At 36.3% G+C, this 24809-nt stretch overlaps 1 protein-coding gene across 1 annotated transcript in view; it reads right to left on the bottom strand.

The window, feature by feature from the left end:
• The window catches only part of PLXDC2 (plexin domain containing 2), a 258009-nt gene that overhangs the window by 50316 nt on the left and 182884 nt on the right, over positions 1–24809 (bottom strand). Inside the window, exons 6-9 of the mRNA XM_040079639.2 lie at positions 23017–23135; positions 14376–14475; positions 5391–5486; positions 4394–4475 (exon numbers count right to left, since the gene is read on the bottom strand). Coding sequence (XP_039935573.1) covers positions 4394–4475; positions 5391–5486; positions 14376–14475; positions 23017–23135 — 397 coding nt within the window. The remainder of the gene's footprint in view (positions 1–4393; positions 4476–5390; positions 5487–14375; positions 14476–23016; positions 23136–24809) is intronic.

Here is a 24809-nt window from a genome sequence, read left to right as displayed (position 1 = left end):
TGTGCTCTTTGTCTGCTTATTTCTGAATACACTGACATATCAGTTCCATTTCACTGCCCAAATCTGAGACTTTCCTGAAGTTTATCAAAATAAAAACATCAATATCTAGGGAATCTTTATTTATTGTATAATCAACTTCAAATATTTTCAAGGGAACTCACTATTTCAGTATATGCAAGCAAGTTTTACAAACCGAAGCTATAAAGTAACAGAAAGGTGGCCTTAAAGCTTCCAAAAACCACCCTAGAAAATTACATCTCTAATGTGCAGGCTATACCAACTGCCTGGAGTATATAAACATTTCCAGATGCATAAGAAAATGATAGAAACAAATCTAACATTAATGAGTTCTCCCAATTTTTACATGTCAGGAAGTCAGAGATAATGAAGGGCAAATGATCCACATTTTAGCCACTGGAGACCACCATGGGACAGATGCTAAAGTGTTTCAGGCATTTTATAGACATGGATACTTGTGTTGAGAAAGACAGAATACCATCTTAGCTTACATATTATTTATAGTTAATCTCCTTTTGAAGAGTTTTACTTGTGAAACAGTTATGAAATATACATAGTTCCAAAAGAAATTAGTTCCTAGGGGGATCCTCCATCTGCTGAATTCAAAGGAAAATGATGCGCCTTTGCTTCAGTCATGATAAAGTCGTACAACACACATTATATCGGATTTCAGAGTGGAGAGTTTGATGACCCCTTATGAATGAACGAATTTAAGCTTGTAGAGAGTGTGGGAATAGAGGATTTGGCCCTCAATCCCATCCAAAATGAACCCCCCTCTCCAACCACTGCAGAGCTTGCACAGCAGCTGGGCTGAAGCTACAGGTAGGAAACAACCCACTGCTGTAGGATAAAGCTGTTTTCATTCTAACACAGATTGCCCACATGGGGGAGTAAAGTTTTTCTGCAATGGTCCCACTCATCAGTTTCCTTGTGCAGTTAAAGGTTTTACATAAAGTTTTGGGGTTTTTTCACTCACCTCCCCCCCAAAAAAAACCCCCCAAAAACCCTGTACTCTGCTGTGTGAATGATTCAATATAGGATAAAATCTGGTGCAAGGAAAAAAATGATATGCAAGACAGTGTTCCTGGTAGTAATGTTTCTCTGATTTAATGGGGTAACAAGTTCCTGAGAAAAAAAAAGGCTGTGTTTCCCAATGGACATGTGTAGGCTTGTTACCCATGAAAGTCTGTCTGCTTGAGAATATCTCACTTTAGAGCACCAAATTAATACCGTGGCATCACGGAAAGAACATCTCTGTGTGTTCAAGGCATATCTGACCCTCACTACTTATCAGTGCCCTCAGAAGCAAACAGGCACTCTCCCTCTGCAGAAATCTGATTGCTAGGTTGGTCTGGAGATTCTTGATACACTGAAAACCCATCACTGCCTGTTCAAAGCCTTCTTCATGCTTTTGCAACAAAGGCTAATTGGCTTCCCCACTCTGGATTTGCATGCAGATAAGAGAGGCAGTTTTGGCTCCTCATCTCTTGGACCATTGCGTCCAGTCAGATTTCAGATTTGCAACTGACCATTCCTCCTACTTCAAAAAAACCCTATAAGCATAAATTTGAAAGTGGACTGTAAACATTAATTTCTTTTTCCTCTAAGCACTTCTAAGTTAAATACTTCATGGAACGCTTTGCCCTTGATTTTATCATACTGCAGTCGAGCAATGTATATCATAACAGGAGACAAAAGTCTCCACTGATTTACAAGGCTGGTGAGTGAAGAATAGCAACATACAGAAAAAGTTGAAGGACTGTGAGGTAGGAATTAATAACTTTCCAACCTTTATGATTTTTAACCACACTATTAGATTTTCTTGTTGAGAAAATGCTTCACCACATGCAAAAGAACATTTAAACACAGCAAATTTATTTTTGAGGGGAACAAAACCACAATGTGGTACTGAAGCAAATGATTCTGAGCACTCTCCTTTGAACCAGATATTGCCACTGAGAACGGAATAGGATTTTTTTATTTTGTATCTCTTGAAAATGAATATACACACTGAGAAAGAGCAAGGTAAAAGAAGAGATGCACTAGACTAGAAGTCCAGAGAGAGTATGCAGAACTGGTAGATAATTTTCAAAGCTGAGAGAACGATTCCTCATCACAATAATTCTGCAGTGTAACCACATATGTATGCAGTTTTCACATTTTGGAAAGCAAGTTGCCTCTTTTCACAAAATATTTAACCATTTATTATTTCAAGCCTTTTCTCCATAGAGATGAAATAGCTGAAATTGCTCATTTCAGAAACTGGGGAAGAGTGGCCAAGAAAGACAATGAGGCCTGAAGCAGACATCCACCAAAGCCATGCTTCCAGAGGAAACACTAAGCTAACAGCTTAGGTATAAAATCCTGTATAAGGTGTTCTGGGGTCTGGACTCTAGTCTCTGTGGTCTCTACACACAGTTCACCATTTGCTAAAACCTGAATGAATATTTTTCATCTTGACAGATAAAAATTGTATGGTATGACTTTTAAACTACTGAAATTCCCACGTATTTCCCTTCCAGTATCCATCTTTTTCTAAGGAATCCTTTCATGTTCCTGCTTTTGCTGGTAGTCAAAAAAAAATGTCCAAAGTCAACCTGCATGAAGTGAGAGCCTCAATACTGTTAGTAATGGCCTAATTAATAGCAATAAAACTACTTAATCTACCTGCTGCATCTTGTGAAAAGCACAAACATGATGCAGAGTGGAGACAGCTGGTTTTGGAAACAGTGCAGGACTGCCTTGCAGTAGGCTCATCTTTGATCTCCACATGCAAAACAAAAAGCAAGGTTTTCTTCATTCAAGTTTTACTTGAATAGAAATAGCTGTGTTCAGACTGTCTATTTTTCAGCAGTAAATTACACCTTGCCAGTTGTGAGGGGACAGATGAAAATGTTCTTAAATGAGCAGAAGGAAATACAATGTGGGAACATGCCTGGTTCTGCTCCTGCTAGAGGCGAAGGATAAAATTAATTCTCCACAGTGAACTCGTGCCTCAGTGAGCAAAACTGATTTTTCAGCAATTTCAGAACTCAGAAAACTCGGGTATTCGGAAACTACAGAGAAACAATAAGGATCTGAAGATTTGCCTGTTCTTCACAAGAGGTCTGGATTTTACAATACAACTGAGTTTATCCAAACAAAAATGAGAACACTGGCCACAAAACAACAGGCCTTGCTCAAACCAAAGGCAACGAAAACTTGGTGCTACAGCATCCATTGATGGAAGGAAAATGAAGCAATGCTGAAAGCAAGGAATCGGCTAATGCAACCAAGAACTGTTCATGCTTGCTTGGAACAGTTTTCTAGAAGTATTATTACCCTTGAATATATTTGGTGTGTTTTCTATTACTTGATTTGTCTGAGCTTTAATTCCACTAAAAAGGTTTTTGCAAGACAAATAGGGAACAGAGCTACTTTCTTAAGTGACTTACTACAGGAGTGGCATCTTGAGAAAACATAAAAAATGACCCAAATTTCCTAATTCTGTGATGTGTTCTTCAGCTATTTACCAGATCCTCAATGTGATGTCAAAATAATGCACTATTTTAGAATGTTAATTACCTTTTCTTGTTTCAGTATACATCCATTTCATACAAAGTATTTCTAGACTTAATCACTAGAGCTGAAGAGCACAGCAACAATAAATATCCATTATGATACTGCATTTTGCTTCAGAGAGTTGGGATTAAATTCGTGATGAAGGTCAGTGAAGGTCAGTGAAGGAAAAACTTATAGAAAAGCTGCAGTTGCAGAGTTTCCATTTTGCTGGCCGTGCTTCAGCTGCTCCACAGTCTAAATCACTCCTACCATGGATTTGACCATACCTGTCCATGCGTCCCTGTCCATGTGCCCCTTGGAGGCTGAGGAGACCCAATGCACCCTCTAAGTGTAATGACAGGTTAAAAAGGAAAGTACTCTGACTCTTTGGATGTGCTGGTCTACCTCCTGTTAACAAGGAAGTTTTTACAGTTACATTAACACCTTGCATCTCCATGGGGTTAAATTATTTTTTATGAAGCCAATGATGTAGGGAGAAAACATGATTTTCATTATGGTCTCTTCTGCTTTTTCTGCTTCAAAAGGATTTTAAAGTATGACTGAAGAAATAAGAGCCAAAGCCTAACTCCTGCGTCAACTGTGTCGACTATTTTTGTCTAATTGTTGAAGTGAAATGTGACAATGTGTTGCTGGTGATCACACTTGAGATTTATGTCCATGTCAATGCATATATATCAACCCAAATATAACAACTTTTAATACTGAATAACCTGTAGGCAATAGCCTTTGAGTACAGTGCTATACCTACACAAAACAAAACAAAACACCCAAAAAAACCCCCCAAACAAACAAACAAACAAATTATTTTCTTTACCTTTGGAGTTTACTGCACCAGCTGCAGTTGAAACCGATCTGGGCAGTGACACAGGGACCACAGCTGGTAAACTGGAGACAAGCTGGGATGTAGATAAACATGGATTATTATATTAGTCTCATATATATTTCACATAAAAAGCACAAAAGGATACATCTTCTGATAATATATGTTTAGGAAGTCAACAGGTTCACACACATTAAAATAAGACTCCGAACCCAGCCTATTAAAATGCTTTGTACAATTGCATACACGAAAGTACATTTCATCTGTGTTATTCCATTTGTATTCCATTTGTAAATGTATTTCTACTTCCACATCTGTTCATTCAGCTTCATTCCTAAATTTTTATCTTTTTGCTCAAAATTAAGTATTTTCCTTAAATCTCTTTCTTCCCCGGCTCCACTGTTCTTCGGTGCTGCTAACATTCAGATCTAAGCAGATAATAAGACAGACAAAAAATTGTGCAAAAACTATAACTGGATTAAAAAAAAAGAAAAATAGATATTTCTACTCTTTTTACAAAAGTAGAGCTGGAATTTTGAACCCCAAGATTTCTAAGCAATGTAGTTTTGTCTTGGAAAAAAAAGCCAGATTAACTGCAAAATATTTGGAGCCATTTGTTTGTGGATATGCCTTTGTGATATGATGTACAGTACATAGAACTGATGTTTGCATTGCAAACACAAAAAGTGTTCTTTTTCTTAAGGAAATATATTTAAAGGCAATATAATCATTCTTCTGAAAAAATGATTTGGCACAAATTTCATTCAAAACCTACTGGGAGCTATATACCTATAAACTAACTTGAGATACATGAGGATGAACTGGATAATGCATCATCCATACGGGAATTCAGGAGAGGATAAATGAATCTGTTTATGATTCCAAGTCCACAGATAAAACCAAATATTTGAAATTGTGTATGTGTTGCTGGGAGGGAAAAGGAGATAGATCTTTCTAGATCTGGCTCCTGCTTATGTAATGTTTTACTTACTTGGAAGAGGAATCATTTCGACAGCTGAGAGATTGGTAATCTTTGACATCTGTAGCTCCACCCTGTGGTATTCATAAATTGTTCTTCTGCGGACATCTAACAGGAAAGAAAAAAAGAAATCGTATTTCAGTCTTTAGGCTGTGAAAAATGATGGATGTAATGGATGCACACTGTTCCTTAGGTACACATACAGCAACAATTTTTCTCAAGAATATATTTTTAACTTTGAATATCACAAAATAACATGTAAAGATAGACAGAGAATTTTTCAGTGGAGAAGCCCTCAGAAGTGGGTGAAAAGGCAGACCTCCTGGCAAAGAATTATGAAAATGCTGTGTGCTCTCAAGCATCTTAGTCATTGATTTGGGCAGATATTCTAGAGAGTATACTGTCAGACATTTTAGGGTGTATTTCAAATGCTTGCTTACCTAAGACATTTTTCTCAGCTCACAGACTAGAGAGGAATGTTTTATTTGCTCACTTTGTCAGATGTGCAAACAAAACTGATTTCATTGCTTAATCAAATTTGTTAGCTACAAGATGGCTCCCATCTAAGTGTACTAGAATATATTTTCATATTATAACATTATATTAAAGAAGGCAATCTTCCTAAACAGCTGTTATGCATAATTTTTACACAGGCTGACTGCACCTGATTTTTTCTCAAAGCAGAAATTCCATATTGTCAATGTACTGTTCTTAAGGGCTTTGAACTCACAAGCAACTGTTAAGACCCAAGCACAAGATAAATGTGAAAAAATCAAACACTACTTCCCAAAACAATATCCTATAATGTGTTCTGAAAATTCCAGATTTTATATATACAGTTGCAATATAGACTGGCGAGTTTGTATATTTGAAAATCAAAAGTACAACCTATAACACCAACCTGACACAAAAATGACAGCTTTCTGGTATGCTGGTTTCATACTTATGTTCTTTTTGATGGTCTGTTAAACTAACTGAAATCAGAGCTAAATACAATCACTGATCCTCTGCAATCATTCCAGAGAGGAATTAAGGGTTACCCACAAAGGACTAACAGGTTATCCATGCCAATGACCAGTCTGAGTCTACATGTAACAGAAGAAAAGGGACTTTTAGACAGTCACAAACTCAGTCTTTGGAGGTCTTCTGTGTTGCCAGTCCACTATGGATTAGGGCACAAATCGTTGCCTGAGGAAGCAGCTTTTCTGCCCTCTCCGACCTCATTTTTCCTCAGGGACAAGTAGGCAGTATCTCACTTCCAGACAATAATTTCTATTTAGCTTCAAATCAGCACCATTGCCAGTCACTTCTCACAATTTATTTGAAGCTTTGCTATGACTTCACCCCTCCTAATAGCACAATTCTCTTTCAGTATGAAGTGAACCTATAATTGAACCAGTTTTATGTGTTACCTACAATGTCATTCTGACTAGTTAGAAGATGGGCAGGTGCCAAACTTTACCCCAATAAATGCCTTAGCCCTGTCCTTCAGACCCACTGGACAGAAAGAGTTTTCAAGACCAAGCTAATTGTGTGCTGGGGTAGGGAAAATCTCTTGCCAGCTGCAAGGGGTTTATGCTCACAGGATGGTCAGTCTCCTAAAAGCCCAGTCAGAGTGATTGTAGAATGTCTTTGAAATGGGCTCCTGCTAATGCTGAAGGCTGTAATTTGTTTCCACAGAAATCTTTAAAATTCCAACCCCCCCCCCCCAAAAAAAAAAAAAAAAAAAAAAAAAAAAAAAAAAAAAAAAAAAAAAAAAAAAAAAAAAAGAGGCGATTGAATATATAAAGTAAAATGCCAGGTGTCCACACTTTATTTGAACTGCACCTCATCAGTACTGGTACAGATTAGTATGCTATAATCCTGTTAATGCTGAACCTTTCCTAACAGGCTCCATACAGGGCTTACAAGAAATAAGGAGCTTCTGGCTTTCCAAAGACTCAGTAAGAATCAGAGATTCAGGGCATAGGCACTTTTACATCACCCAGTACATGAAATTTCTGAAAAACATTACTTTTAAGAGAACTAAGTGTGTTACATAAGAAAAAAAAAAATCTAATCATGCCTTTTTCAGCATGACTGTTGATTCCATTAAATCCCACTGCCTGACAGACTCAAATTTGATCTTTTCATTCAGAAAGATGACTGTGTCAGCCGCAGGTGGTGAGTTTGCATTTGAGGCATCTATCTTAAGCACAGAGAGGTATTTGCATAGTCACCTTCTAACATCTTTGTATATGCTTGCACACAGGTGGTTGGAAACATGAGCATTCAAATTTATCTGCCTGACCAGGCTAGAAAAACACACAAGCCTAGATTCTTTTGGTATGACTTAAACATGCCATGCTTAGATCTTTAAAATGCACTTTTCTCTCCCTTTTTTGAATTGTGAGCTGGTTTCCCTTAACAAAATTGGTTATAAAACCTAAACTGAACAGGATAAACAGGAAAATGGGTACTCTTTCCTCATGTCTTCCCCCTAAACTCTTCACACAGTCCTGCTTCATCCCAGGACAGATATTGCATTTCACTCAGGTGGAATTTGTTCTTCATCTTATGCTGTCTATTTAGCTCTTTAATGAAAAATTACTAGTGCAGAATCACAAAGAGCTTATGAGCCCATTTATACCTCAGTGCAGACCTTAACATGACAAGAACTAGTGAAAAACTTTGATGCAGTAACAGATAAATATTTAAGCACCATGTACAGATATTTTGCTAAAAAGAAGTATTACCTCAGGTCTATCAGGGAAGGGAGGAATGGACTTTTGTATGCTTTTGAAGTACCAGTCCTGTTCTGAATTTCACAAAATATGTATATTCTTCTCCTAGTCATGAAAATATTTTACATTTCTACACATTCAGGTTTCGCAAACGCACTTTTTAACTAAATGGTATAACTTTAAATACACTTTTCAGTAACGGACTATATTGTTTTATGCTTGGTTTAATTTAGAATATGGTTCAGATTGTTTTTTGGTTTGTTTCCATGGCATGTACTTGTGCTATCTTTGAACACAGGCCAAAGGTACAGTCCCAGCAGAAAAACCTGATGAAAACAGCGGCTGCTTGAGGTAGGAACACATTCCTCATTGATTGAGGAGATTACACAGGGGTCAGAAGGCCATTTGAAAGGATCCTTTCAAGGAATCAAGCAATGGATTGGTAAATTATAGATGTGCAAGATTCTGCTTTGACAAAATAATTCTATATAGTTTTGTCATGGTAGTTTTAAACTAAATAATGGAATATAAGTATTCCACAAAACAGAACTGCAAGAGTTGACTAAAGGTACTCAGTGGGGACAGTGCTCTGGAGAGGGAGCAGTGCCAGGAGAGCACCAATGATTTCTTAACATGTCTGAAGGGTCAGTAGTTCATAACAAACCATTCTAAATATGTGTCTGACAGATGCATAATCTCTCTGTATCTTTTCCATTACATAATCACTTTTCTTCATACGCCACTCCTCAGCTAAAACCTGCAATACAGTGAAATGTGAAAATACTGGAGAAGTCAGTCTGAGTTTTTAAATGATATGTTCACACAAATAAAGACTTTTTTCAGTGAAAGATTTCTAGGGAATTTGGATTGGCCAGATACCCATAAATAACTGCTAAATAAGGCCATATGTATTCATACAGCCATACTTTCACTTTTAAGTCTTGCTGATAGAGAAAACACAAATGGTAAGAGGGTTCATTTGATTATGCAGAAGTCAATTTGAAGTAAACAATTTATGAAACATATCCAACCAGCTGCAAGCAATTTGTGGAAAATACAAGGCATAGAGAAGGGAGGGGTGTTATACAGCCACTGACTTGGCTTACAGGGACCTTGTTTAACATCACTGGCTGAATAACACCTGCCAACCTGGTACGTCTGATTGCTGTCACCACAAAAGGTAAAGGAACCACAATGTCAAAGCATCTGTTGTTTAACAGCTTTATATTGCTAAACTTATCAATACAAACTAATTAATTCTTGTGGCACTGATACTGAGACCAAACACCAATGCCTATAATCCAAAAACCTCCACAATTGCTCCACTGAATACAACACACATCCAAATCTAGATAAAAAAAATCAGATTTCTACTTGTATTAATTTTATCATTCTCTTAAAAATTACTAAAAAAAAAAAAAAAAAAAAAAAAAAAAAAAAAAAAAATCCTTTTAAACCTGTGAGCCTCACCTCAAAGATGTATAATTTGTGAACAAGCAAACCAATGAAGTAGGCTCTGAAAATATTTTTATGAACTACTAAGAGCTCTTCTGCCCCATTTCTCTGTGCCTACCACACACAATTTACTTTGAAACTCTCCATGTCCATCCAGATTTGCCCCAATACCTATTGCCAGCTAAGGAGCTCCTAGTACAGGATCTAGGTGTGAAAATCTTGCTTTATTCCCTAATTCTATTATGCACCAAACTGCCTCACTCTGAGATCTGTCTGTGGCTGGTTCTGAGAATATTTTAAACTTTGCTTGACTTGTACCACTCCTGGGAGTACTGTCATGCTACCAAAGATCAACAGCATGCTCCTGAATCAGACATCTAGTGCAAGGAACCCAGCTGCCTGGATAAAGCCTTTTGGACCAGCAGGCAAACACGCAGGTCTGGAGCAGCTGGATTTGTGGGATTAGTTACACTAGTGTAAAGGAGAATAAATACTATGATTTTAGAGAGATAACTTTGGGGCCCATTTTGCACAGAGGTAAATGATAACACTGCCAGTAAGGCAGCAGGAAATGAGACTTTGTGATTTCCCAAGTGGTGCTACACCTTTGTGTAATAGATATCACAGCATAAACGGCCAGCGGTCTTTCACCCTTCAGGAAGGTAATCCTAAGGTTCTTTCAGGGGCTTCACTGCTGTAAACAAAGGGGTGAGACATCTCAAGCAAACATTTACAACATGCAGAGTTGTCACTTAATTATATGCTTGAGTTACATTACATATTGAGTGACACTAATTGCACTGAAACTGGAATATTACTAACACATAACTCAGCTACAATTTCATTTCTGTACACAATGTTGTTGAATAATTTCAGTGTGATTAAATGTTAGAGTTGTCAAAGCATGGATTTCCTAAAAGAGCTGCATCTAATACAGTAGAGGCCAAAATCAGAGAGAAGCACGTCTCATTGTGGAGACAAACCTACTACCCATCATCTCTTCCTGCAAGACTAGTAATTCACTGTGTAGATCCCCTGAATCTGGCACTCTCTCATTTTGCCAGTGTATTTCATGGTTTTGTGGAAAACAAACACAATATGGGAAGGCTCTCTGGTGGGGTTTTTATTGCTAAAATACAAAAGTGGCTTGCAGGAAAGGCTTTTTCATTTCTTCTTGCACAACAAAAAGCTAATTGAAAGACAATAGGGAAGAGCACTGAAACACAGGAGAGAAACACAGCAACCCTGAAGGAGAGGAAAAACAGGGGGGAAGAAAGATGGTCATGAAGTTAAACAGAGATCTTGGGAGTCTGCAGAAGGGAAAGCAAAGGACACCACAGGCAAGGGAAGCAAAGGACACTACAGGAAAATGAAAGAAGGACCAAGGACAGAATGACAAGGATGGCAGAGAAATAAACAAGAAATGAAAGGGGATTGGTTAGAGAAGGTGGACAAGGAACAAAGGTCCTGAAGCAGTGAAGGTGTTTGAAAAAGACTTGTTGGAGGAATATGTAAAGCTCCCAGGTTTGTCATCAACAATCGTGTTTCTATCTGGAAGACATCCATGAAACTTTCTCACTGTGTTTGTTACAGAAGAAAAAAATAGTGTGCTAAACCTGTCTGATGAAGAAGAAATCAGGACATTCACTCTAACTTACATATCAGAAACAGAGTTCCAGAGCCTCGAACTTTATTTGAATTACCTGGAAAGAGCTGAAATCTTTCCTCTGAAATTAATCAAAGGACTTAGTTTGCCATTTTGCTGTCATATAAATCTCAGAATTATCAGGTGAACCTTGGTGACGATCAGAAATTTACTTCCCTTAACACATTACCATTTATTCCAAAACACCACCAGAGTATATACAGGCATATATAAATCTAGATATAAAATATAAAATAGTGGCTAATTGGCAATAATATAATTATAAGTGGAAAATAAAGGCACGGTCTATAATCAAGAAGTAGGAGTAGATCAAGGAAATATGTCAAACACAAAACAGACAGAATGCCACCTGCCAAAAATATCCCATCTCCATGCTCTAACTCTTAAAAGATATGGTGAACAAGTGCTTTTGTGCTTTTAAGGGCAGATAAAAGGGGTATTATACTGCAAAGCCTTTAGATGAAGTATATTAATAAAAATAGGTATGATAGTCTCAAGTTCCTCCATTTAAAAAAATTCAGAAAATCATTCCTTTTAGCTCTTGGCTCTTCAAGAGGATACTTTGCAGCACTCATTAAAATGCACTTTTGAAATTAAAAGGCTGATCAAAAAGCATGTTTTGCTCTCCTCAGAATGAAATAGGTTTGCCTGGCTTTTGAACTCACCTTTCAGAAGTATTAAAAAAGTTATTACCAATCTTTTGGACAGTACACCTGAAAAAAATCTGATAAATAGCTCTAAATCTTCTGAAATTACTTTAATAAACTAGGTCTGGTATATTGAAATTTTAGAATACTGAGCATACAAAAGGCACCAAAGACCTTCAGCACTTTTAGAAATTGAGGGGAATATATTTGTTCAAACAGGCTTGTGTTGCTCTTAGTGTCTTTTTCCTTTTCAAATGCACAATATATACAAAAGAATTGACAAACATGAAGCAGTCGAGTTTGGAGTGGGGTTTTTTTGGATTATTTGAAGCGGATGGTTTTGGCTTTTTTTTTTTTTTTTTTTTTTTTTTTTTTTTTTTTTTTTTTTAATAAATAGCCATGAACAGAAAGGGAGACTGGGTTCTTTTGATGGAAAAATCTTTGATAAAGTGGTAAGCTAGAACTAGTAGTTTGCCTTCCTTCGGAACAAACAACAATTTATATTCTTCCATTGTCTTAAGAATACAACAAATAAAGTAAAATATTAATTATATCATATCACTTTTTCAGTAATTGATTAGAGCCATAGTTGATTTAATACCTCTGAAAAACAAAAATTCAAGAGCATCTGATACTGGTTTTCTATGGACTGACATTATTTACCAGTTGTGTCAAGGTGCTGTTATATTGCCTGTACACATCAATATAAACCTATTTCATTGAGCACACAATTCAGCTTCAGGAAAATCTAATGTGAAATGATGGTTCCCTTGATTAATATTAGCTCTAGTCTAAGCTGTAACCTAGCAAAAATAATCATAAATTACCACCATCCACAGAGGGGGTAGTTAGGGGCAAAAGCAATGCATTGTAAACAGCAATACATTAATAACGCTCTCAAAACTGCTGTAGCAGTGGCATATTTTATACTCCTTACCCACATTACAGTTTCACTTCTGCTAGCAGAAAGTGTCATGTGAAAAAAAAATTATAGATACTCTAAAAAGACTAGTAACTCTCCTTTCATCAAAACCAGTATTATTTGGTCGTAGTAAAACAAGGTGCTTGTCTGAAATATTTCTACAAAAAGATACATTCAGACTTGAATAAAAACTCACATCTACCATATATTTTCCATAGAAAATGTGTAAATCTAATACAAGTCCTTTAGTGTTGTTTGATTATGGAGGCCTGATGTCAAAAGATCCTGTTGTATCTCTTGGATAGAATTTCTCTGTGACTATTCTCATAAACAATTTGCATAAATCCATCCACCTTATTTCCATCTGAATCCAAATTTGCAGCTCCTACAAGCTGAAGATTCAGAAATATTCAGATGATTTACTTGCAAATATCACTCACATTACTGAAATTTGTTACCTAGTTTCATTTATTCTTGAACACTCAAAACCAACCCATGCCAACATAGGCACATCACAACTACCTATCATACTTCAGAAACAAACTTCTTATCTTTAAGTGAAATCTTGGCATGCTCGCATCCTTCACACTACTCTGAGCTCACAAGTAACAAATAGTACTGAAATTTTCCATATTCCTTATGACAGGACATGTAAGGCATAGGGTTGCTGTTCCCTCATGTTAAAGACTGTTTTCTATGTGAGGAGGAGATAGGATGAGCTGAGGGGCCAATAGCACTAGATTTTTAGAGTCAGCCCCATCTGCTGCCTGACTTAAAGCTGGGCTGGATCAGGTCAGTCCTTGTGAGCATCACAGGTCTGCCAGAGTTCAGTTTAGAACATGCCTGGATTCAGTCCTAGGAGCCTGGTTCAAGAACAGCTCCTTCCATCAACACCCTGCTATTAGGGCTTCATTGAAAACTGATCTTAGTAAATTTTCTCCAAATATGTAAGTAAACTCAATAGACTTGAAAAGTGAACATATTCCCTAATGGCTAAACAACCTCAAAGGGCTCTGTACAGAGTACATTACAGCATCAATAAAGTCACACTTGTTTTCCTACTATTTGTTTTTAGTGAAGCCATACAAAGTATAACTAAAGCCAGACAAAACTAAACACCACCTGCAATACTGCTGCCATAACTTTGTGAGCTCAAGACATTGTTTAATAACATCTCTTCTTCTTTCCTCTCACTAAAATGTGCACATAAACTTGAAGTACAGAATAAAGTATCGAGAGCTTTCAGCCTGGATATTTTTGGACAGAGATTGCTTTTTCTTTACTATGAATATGAAAGCATAGTTCCAGATGAAGTATCTTATGGAAAACCAAATTGAACCGGTTGAGAGTTTTATTTGACATTATTTGACTGGCTATTTAATTTTATTTACTTAATTTATCAGCTCAAAAGAAACAATGACGGGAAAAGACATATTGGGAATTATCAAGCAAATAAAATGACACTTGAAGTAACAAGCTGAAATTAGCTAAGTGATTTGTTGTGCAGCTAATCATCCCTGATGAAATCAGCTTATACTAATTTCTCACCCTCCAAACCATTAGTACCACTACAATTCTACATACTGGGAATTTGCTGGATCCTGTGCACGACCACAAATGCATCTGAAAGTCCCACTTTCACTGGGTGGTTGGTTGAACTTATCTGTGTCACAGCAACAGGAATCTAAAAGACAAAACAGGAAGATATAATTGAAATATTGAACTAGAAAAAAAGACTAAAAATAAAAAGCACTGCCAAAATGAACATTTAACCAGTGTAACTGCAAAGTCCTGAATAAATATTTTATACAACATAGCACAATGTAATCGAGAAGTTTTTGAAGATAGAAATTACTGGTTTAATTTGTATTTTATCTCAGTTTTCTTTGCATTGTTTTCACATGAACCCTTAGAGGTAGAACCATTGTCAGTGACAAAGCATAAGAGAGTAGTAATTTCCAGTAATTTATTTCTCTCAGCTGAAGGAAAAGTGGGATGATGTGCTACTACGCTCAAGGACGAGGAGGCAATACCTCCTGTCTGCTGCTGAACACAAAAACTGTGAAAGTTTAGCTTGAGATGAACATTTATATTATGGCTCAGTTAATTTGCACTGAAAACTGTGTGAATTTTTATCTGCAAAGAACTCTGTCAGAATGATAATAGTATTTAATATGTCCTCAAATAGCAGTCAAACAGTCTTGTGGTAAATATGGAAAATTCCAGATGCTCAACTGCCAATATCTAGAGGAAGAAATAAAAATACGTAGGTAGTCATAGACCATTCCAGTTTTATGTTACAGAGCTATTGACACTGGATAACATGACTGCATGAAAACAAATGTCACGTTTGATTCCATTCTTGGGACAAGATTGCAGCTTTGGCTGATACTTGTATACTAAATTTTTTAAAGATGTTTGATTTAGTGACATGTAGCATTTCTGCAATATTAATATAGTTAACCAGACTGGCTGATCACAAAAAGCAGCCATCACTAAAGGAGCAGCTCAGACTGACAGTGTGTCTTTTCAAGATTCAAAAATTCCATCCAAGACTGAGAAAGAAACATAAATTTACTGCCAAGCAGTTCTCCAGATGGCACTAGCAGAGTAAAAATAATGAAATTCCAGGATAATTAGCAAGGTTATGCATTGCAAAACCCACGAAAATATATGCAGACAAAAAAGAATGCAAGGTAGAGTTTGAGGACCATGGTGTAGGAAGCAGCAGTTCTGGAAGGAATCTCAGTATTGTAGTGGATGAACAACTCCAGCAGTCAGAGGGGACGTCTCAACAAGAAAAATTAACTGATATTATATTTGGTTACATAAACAGTGAAATATAGCCTAGATGTGGGATGACCGTTTTACTTGTACCTGAAAATTAGATCATTGCTGATATATTACACAGATTTTGAAAGGATATATTTCTTAAAAAGATGCCAAGAAATTAAGAGAAAGAAGATTAAAACTGTCATAAAAATAAAACTTCTCCAGTTCTCAAATGTCATTAACAAAAGTGTTAAACTGTTCTATCCATTTGACTTCTGGATGAAATACTGAAAAGATGGTTAGATTGCCACAAGTAAGTACTATGAGAGGCAGAAATTACTCAAGGACTAAAGAGTCTTTTATTCTCGCGCAGAAAGATATAACCAGAAGTTGGAAACTTCAGGCAGGCACCTCTGGAGTAGAATAAGCCACAGCTTTCTATGAGCAATTACGACTTCCTCCCAGTTGTTGTTTTCAGATATCTTATTTTGAATATCTTTATTTTTCAAAGCTGCCCTTCAGTTAACCAGAAATTTCTAGGCTGAAGACAGATGGAACTGGATCAAGTGTAAGAAACTAAGATACAAGGTATTAGTTTAGCTAACCCAATAGATTACTCTGGCTTTACTTGTGTAAAACTACACGAGTTATACAGCGGACCAGTATTTTTCACACAGTAGAAAAATGCTGAAGTAAAAGCTGGTTATTCCTCCAGTAACCAAAGATTCAGTTCTGTCTACGCGACAATTAATAGCATGATTTCTGGCATTTGATTTAAATATTAGTAGTTCTCCTTTTTCCCAAAATACATTTGCGTTTTGCTTTCTCCCAATTACACTGGTAAGTAAGTTCTGGTGAACTGAACATTGTCATAAATTTCCATTCCTTTTACTTAATTTAGTGACTGTTTTTTGGGGGGGGTTCTTGCATACATGATGTGGTGTGGTATAAAAAAGGCTTGTGGCATATTGTCAAAATGACAGAAAAAATAGAACTGGCTTGGAAATACTGCTAGCAGTACATCAGCTTAAATTTGTCTTATAGCAGCTGAGCTCTGATGCAGTTTTTGGACAATATGACAGAAGAAGACCAAAAGCCATATTTTCAAATGCTACAAAATAAAAGACTCACTAAGTTCATAAATAAGTCTATAAATTTTCTGCAGTATGAAAGTTTAAACAAAATAAGGAAATTATTCATAGTCTCATAATACTGGAAAGAAAAGCTTAAATTAACTACCAAAGAAACTGTCTTAAAGGATTTTGAAGAGGATACTCTAGACAGCCTATTGAAAGTTAAGTTAGGAAAAGCATGGATGAGGAGGATGCAATGACTTTCTCTTCAAAGTCAGAGAGAAAACACAGCAGATGAAGAAAGGACACAAAGTGTATTCAGAATTGGCATGAGTAGGTGTCTGACAAAATATGCTGGCAAAATTGTCATCTTAATGCATAAATTGTGTCTGATGCATGAAAAGGATTATACTCATTTGTATCGTGTGAATGTAAATGAGAAGTTGCACTCTGATCTTCTTGAATAAGACTGCTTTCTTTTATTTCTTTTTAGTCTAGTGCCTTTTCACAAGTTTTTTGTGAATTTTTGAATTACTGAACAATGTGCATCTTTCCCTCAAAAATTATGAAAACAGAAAACCAATTCATTTTTTTGTTTGGTTTTGTTTTGTTTCTGGGAAGAAGTGATGAGTTTTTGCATTACTAATGCCACAAGTGAGGAGTTTGGTTTATTTTATTAATTTATTCAATTTTTAAAATAAATAAATTTTCATTACAACCTGGTTCAGACCATGAACGTTAATAAAATTATGAATGCCTCAGTACTAAAACAGGATGCAGTAGCCAAGTTGAAACGAAAATATATAGAAAAACTTCAGGATAAATTAGAAAAATTTGAAGCAGGAGCAACAATGGATTTTGCCAAAACCCCTGCAGGTGTCAATACCGCAGTGTTGTATTCTACTGGGAGCAAGGAATTTTCAGAATCTTTTCTAAAACAAATAAGAAAGCAGGAGAGTCCAGTCTAACAGAAGCAGCAGCTAAAAGTTAAAAAAAAAAAAAAAAAAAAAAAAAAATATATATATATATATATATATATATATATATATAAAATTAATATAGTCAGCTTTTCAAACTGAAGGGTAGCCTGTATGAAACAATCATACACTCAGGAACGCAGTCAAAGTAAAAGGTAATCCACCACCCAGGACCACTCTTATTCTCCTGAAAAACTACAGTGCAATTATACCTGTATTTACAAAAACATATTAATTTTTAAGGTGTGGAAAAAGAAATCGGTATTGTGTGTACTGAGTTCCATATTACAGGTGAAATCTTTTGCATGAGATGTCAAGATAAAATGAACTTTAATCATATGCTGTCTTATTAGGAAACATTCCCTTTTGACAGAAAGCTTGTAGTAAATATTAAAATAATTTATGGAAAATTACAGCAAAACATAGACAGCAAGCAGAGATTGGATTTCTCACCTGAACGGCAAGATGTGTCATAACAGGCTGACAAATAGTTGGGCAGAAAGCTAGGAACATGCAAGTGATTGCTAATGGCTGGCATGGATTTTATGGCATTACCTTCATAGAAAGGCTTTTAGCTAGAATAATTCTAAACCAGCTGCTAGCTCTAGCACAGACAATGTGATATTTTGTGTTGTACAAGTGACCAGTCTGTGAATAAACTTCCCACACTAGCACTGAGGCCATTAATATCTATAGTTCAGATTATATACCTCAAAAGTAAGGTTAAGAGTATTTACAATTTATGCTGAATTCTATGCATCATTGGGATCTGTAATCTAGATAGTATTTTTCATCAGACTTCTAAAATTTTATTATTTTTAACTGTGAGGTCATATCAGAATCTTATTGTTCAAAGGAGGATAAAATCACGGCATCTAACCTTATTCTGAAGGAGCTGGTAAGCAGGATGCTATTACTGCTCCACTTCAAAACTGAGTCAAAGATAAGAGCCGGAGTATGTTGCAAAATAGTAATTAGGGACAAAATACCAGTGTTTATATAGGGTTTTCACTGCCAGTTTCCTAAGTCGTAATTAGTCCACAGGCTAAACCAGATAAAAATCTGGAGTTTTAATTTGTGTAAACTGACCACCTCAAAAATCAAAGATAATTTCCATGCCCATATTTTTGATAACAATAAAAGAGGCAAAGAAATGCCAAGCATAATGCAGGAGGAATAGATTCACATTATGGGATTTTTTCATTTTTATGGGTTTTTTTGGTTTGCTTTTTTGAGGTCTGGGATTTTTGTAGTTTTTGGTTATTGTTTGTTTGGGGGTTTTTGTTGGTTTTTATTTTTAATTTTTTTTTTAGTTTTCAGGAAACAATAGCAAGGTTTGAATTCTTGTAACTGAAAACAATATTTTCCTTCATGTCTAGCAGAGGCATCAATTTTATTTAAGAGCTAACACTTAATAATTTTCATTCAATTCTCTCTCCTTTTTAGAATAGAAATTTATTCTACTGCAAGCCTTATTTAGAATTATTTTCCAAATGCATATTGGGCAATTTTGGGCAAATATTTTAACTTTAATAATGGTTTCTGGATGACCACATAAATAGAGAGTCGTTACTATTTAAATGAACAAAGACAGCCTTCTCCAATGATATTAAGAAAAATATTCTAAACAAGGCCTATGGAATCTTTGCCTAGTTTGTTCTGTATTAATCATGGACAAAGAAAGAAACCAAATATTACGCTAAGGGATATTAGCTCTAAGCATTAATGGGAAGAGACTATATAGAATAGTTCTTTTGTATAATAAGTAGTGAAACTCTCAAGAGTTGGACATCAGTGAAATTTAGAACATAAGAGATGAGTGTTCACTACTAATACATAAAAAGTATGCATTTGCCAAAATTCTTCTTTATTCCTATGTACTGCTGGCTAGTTTGCACTGTAACGCATTTCACATGTAGTAGAGGTACACCGGTAAAATCTTCATGCCAGCTGATGTTTCCTTACATATTGACCATCTGCCAGAATACTAAGAGTTGGTGGAAGCCAAGTGATATTTAAAATGGAAGGTGCATGCACTGTAAAAGAAGTAAATTGTTAAAGAAATATTTATTTTACTTGCTACAGGACCTTGTTATATTTCAAACTGTCTTCACATTTTGAAAACTTGACCATACAGCTCCTTCTCCTAACAATTAACCCTTCTGAAAGGTATTCTGACGTCTCCATATTTGTCTTCTCTGATGGTTCTGCTCCTTTTCTAATTTTTTTTTTTTTTTTTTAATTTTGGATAAAAATTGTAAATTTCAGGTTACTTTTTATTGGGGAAAACAACAGAACACAGAAGACTGGGCAGAGAAACTCCTTTGGTATTCAGCAAACCTCCACCGGGATGCTGTCTTGGTGGTCAACACCAGGTCTATGAGGTAGCAAAACTAATTTAGGAGCAGGAAGAATGTGAAAGAGACTCTCACACTGTTTGAATAAATAAGCAATAAAAGGTAAAATTTACCTAATGTGCATTAGACATAAAAGAACCCTGTTATATCTGCTTTAAATGTATAAACACAGTTATTTTAAAGGTAGACTCTTCTAGATAAAAGCCTGGTGTCACTAATACAGAGCCCCTGTGGGATGCTTGATGAAGCTACTGGCAACCTGCTTGCTGTATTTCTTACACGGTGCTTCAGCTTGGAGACTCAATGACAATGCCATGAAGACCACTCAGATTTGCCATATACTGCTGTCATTTTTGATAAACTGTGATGCTAAAATAAAATGGCGCTAAAAAGACAGTAGAAATCTTGTGCAACTTCTAGTCATGCTCGTGAGCACTCACAGTAGTAATCTTACTGGTTAATGGGGCACCTGACAACATGACTCAGCAGCAAGAAAAATGGTTCCGGATGGAAGGACTTCCTCAGAAAGCAATGGATTCAGCACTGGAAAGTCCTAGACAGGCCTATAAGCACTAGGACCAAGTTTAAAATGATAAGTGACATATTTGTTCTTTTCAGACTTCTTGTGTCTGATCAGTGATTGGCAATTTTATTTAATTTTCCTCATTTAGGTGAAAAGCTGAGGTAGTGGTAATGGAGTAAAGGCCACAAATAAAGAGTGTAGTTATCTGGAAATCTCAGCCTCAAAACCCACTCCCCAAGTAATTGGAATGTGCTAGTTGAAACTTTCTAAAATATTTTTAAAAATCTTTTGTCAAAATAGTTACAGATCATTAATACATTACAATTACCACTTTAAAAAAAATCTCTTTCCTTACTTAGGTGCAATAGCTTTAAAGAAATGTTTGGTAGTTTTATTCAGGACAGTAATAACTCATACAGGGGATGAGTTCAAAGATTCAGCAGTAGCAAAAAGCAGATAATTCCATTTGCAAATTCCAGTTTTCTGTCTCAAGATTAACAAAAAGGACATTAATAACTCCTACCCACAAAAGCAATGTGGTTTTGGAGGAAGCTCCCAGTAGTGTAATGAGAGCCAAGTGGCCTGTGCATTGTAGCTCAGAAATTGTTTACCCATGGATTAGATGTCATACTTCCCTGCAATTCTAGGAACCGCTTGTGGTAAAGGAGGGGCCCATTTACTCCTGTTTTCCTAAGTTAATAATATTTTCTACTACCTGACGCTCTGCATCATCATTTTCTTTTGTGCAAAATGTACATGAGATACTTTCAATTTAGAGCAGCAGCAGCTTCTATCACCCATATTAGATCCATTTTGCACAGGGCTGGATAGTAACAGGGAGTGCAGTGCATCTCAAAACCAGGAATAGAAGTCTCCTGAAAATGTCACCATTTTAATGTCGGAATGCACATATAGTTCTTAACAAATTTATCTTAAAACTAGTATCCCTCCCCACCTCTCTAGGTCTTGAAAGCAGGAAATTTTCTCCAGTCTTTAGAAGTTTTTGCTTTTCTTTAAATTTTTTTTCAATGACAGGAGATAACCAAAGCTTTCAGGGCACACTCCTTTGATCAAGTACAATGGAGCCCCATTGTCCTAAGCAGAGTAAAGCTTCCGTGAAGTCGGATTCAAAATGCAAATAAATTGCATTTTCATAGATGAAGACTAACCTGCACCTAACATTCAGAAAAAAACCCACACATGCCTTGCATGTAAGTCTTTTATAAGAAAACGAAAGCCATGTACAGGGGCATACCAGAAGTTTCTTGTTTCTACAATACTAATTCAGTAAGAACATCTTGCAGCGATCCTTTTCCAAGCTGCAAAGGCATCTGTATTAAGTGAAGGTATGACTGCTGCTGGTAGAAAAACCCAGATCCTGTCTAGCTTTCTAGTGAACGGCAGAGGAATGTTATTATTTCTGCTTCATTGAAGGTGCATAGCTACGTGCCACATAGGCACGAAAAATGAGCCTGAAAGTTCACAAGTGTTTTATAGAAGAGAGAGAAGAGAAAAGAGATTTCTCCAAGTCTGGCAAATTGGTTGCATCACTGATTAGGGTTTCTTACCATGAGGAGAATAACTAAGAGCTGCATTTTGAAGAGAAAGTCACAGTTTGCAAGCCAAACAGATTCAAACAAAATCCAAAACAAAACAGAACAAAAACCCCAAACCAAGCAAAACCAAGTAACAAACAAAAAAGAAGAAATTACTTTGTCCCTAGAGATTTAAACTTTCTGATTCTTATTTGCATGAATTAGAGAATCATAGACTACCAGACCAAAAGGGGACCTCAAGGATCACCTGCTCCAAACTTTCACGGCAAAAGCACTGCAATTCAACTAGGCTATAGCTTCCAGAGCTCTAGCAACTCTAGGAAAAAAAAAAAAAAAAATCACTCAAAGCAACAACTGGAATTCTGAAACACTTGGAGAATGTACAAGAGCCCATTTAAGACAACATATTGGTGCTATGAAGGCAAACCAAATGGCCTCAATCTAATCAATTTTATCACCAAACAGATGGAAAACCTCAGAGCTAACAATACAAACCAATCATCTCTTGTTTCAAATATATGAACTTTGAAATATGTGAGTTGCCAAAAAACTACAGCTGCAGGAAAAAGGCGACCTGTCAACAATAACCTAGAGTATTTTGAAACGGGTCAAAATTGGGTAAACTAATTGAAAAAATTAGATCCTATTTTCAAAACCCATGGGAAATTTACTAAAAGCCCAGGGATTTGCTAAACACATAACACTCAGAAACATCAAAAAAAGCCCAGTTGAAATCCAGGATTAGTACCTTTGTGTCATATTGATGTTTTTTTAAGCCAATTATGAGAACATCGCTTTAACAATAATATATAATTTTCATCAAAATAGTGATCTAAGCAGTATAATGACACAATGTTATATAATCGATCTTCCAAAGATATTCCCCCGCAAAAATGTAGGGGAATTCTTGACATATATAAAGTAATTTGTCCACTTAAATGACAATTCTCAGACAGACCCAACTTACTTCTTTGTAGCCGAAAATGATACGACCATCATTGAGAAGGGTGGCCTGAAAAGTGAAACTCCCCAGGTTGTAATTATCCTGCAGATGTACATGGTCCCACTGGACAACTAGTGCTGTGCCTGTGAACCCCAGAGTGGGAGTAGAGAGGCAAAAGGAAGAAAAAAATGTGAGAAATATATTAACTCACTGTAGGAAAAGTATTTCACTGCAGTTACTTGAAACAAGAATAGTGATTTGTCTCTTTTTAGCAACTTTCAGCTCCATGCCTTGAAATGCCAAAGATATTACAAACACAAGTTGAAACAGAAATCCTCTTAAATGTAGACACCAAAGTGCCACACAAGCACCTCAACTACTGCTAAAGTAAGAGTGGTCAACTTGTTTGAAATTGCACAAGAAATCAGCAACCACCACAGGTAGGATCCAGTGGTTCAGATGCGCTGCCATTACCACTTCTCTGTGGTGGCATTCTTTATACTCTATACATAAATCCTGACTTTGAAACGTGAAGTGCCAATAGCATTCCCTGTTTAGTAAAAGTTATTACTTCAAGAATTCAGATTCTTCCATTAACTATGCATTAATTAATTTTTTTCCCCTGCATGGTGCAAGCCCTTGATGAGGTTCTGCAAATTGAAAAATGTTAGGTGTTGGCAATAAATAAATGTAGATTAAATCAAACTCACTAAGAATTCATAGATGGGGTAAATATTGAGTCTGGTATGCAGAGATTTAGTTGCAAGAGCCTTGTTAATATTCATGGGAGTTCACTGGCTTAAGATGCACTTACTGCACTAAAAATATTTCTCAAGCAACTTGCATACCCTGTGAGCACGTTTTACAGATGTTGAGACAGTTACCACCAAAACTGTGTTTACTGAAAATAACATTTTCATCTTTACATTCTTTCCTCAAAAACTTCTCTTTTTGGCAGTAATGGGAGTTGTGTGCTTTGATTCAGACTTTAATTTCCTTTCTTCCTAGAATGTTCATGATTTGGCCATCTCAATGTATTTTTGATAGATCCTTGAAATATCTTTTATTATCTGGATCTTTTGTTTTGGATCTGTGCTGCAAATGCCATTAACACATCATGACAGGTGTTGTCATGAAATTATGAGCATGCAGATTTTGGGTCCACACTGCAACAAGTCCAACACATTATTGTCCCCTGTGTCCTATATAGTAGATACTCATTAATTGTGCACACAGTGCATTTTTTCCTTTGTGACCACATTCATTAGCTAGTTTCTGAATATTTATTTGATTGCATTAAATTTTATTTTAAATGAAAATTAATTTCTAAAGGTATTAGAGAAAAATTAGCCAGAATTTCTTCTAGTCAGTCCCTGAGTACTTCAGATCTATGTGCACCTCAGAATCCCGAGCTAAAATGGAAATCAGCTGCCACCCAAACTGTCATCTCATTCCAGAGGCTTTTATGTAGATTTGTGTGTACTTAAGTTCCTTGCAGCTAGCTCCAACAGTGAGACTTTGATGGATCCCCACACTCAGTGCTTTCCCACTACAGATGCTGCTTTATGTCAGAGCGCTTACTCGTGGGGACAGAGCACAGATGAGTAAGAAATAAGGTGCTGAAGATACAATCTGCTTAGTTCCTTCTTACTTGTGTTAAGATAGAAAATTCTTTGTCCTAGGGCCCATGGAGCTCAAAAGCTGATGCATTACACATGAAGAGGAATCCAGAATTTCAAAGAACTGTTCAACCTTGTAATAAAAGCCATGTGATACAGTCTGGTACACCTGGTGTGAAGACTGCAAGTCAAGACTAT

This window comes from Hirundo rustica, chromosome 1, assembly GCF_015227805.2.
Source record: "Hirundo rustica isolate bHirRus1 chromosome 1, bHirRus1.pri.v3, whole genome shotgun sequence".
In the NCBI taxonomy this organism is placed as follows: domain Eukaryota; kingdom Metazoa; phylum Chordata; class Aves; order Passeriformes; family Hirundinidae; genus Hirundo; species Hirundo rustica.
This window is presented reverse-complemented; position numbering and strand designations above follow the sequence as displayed.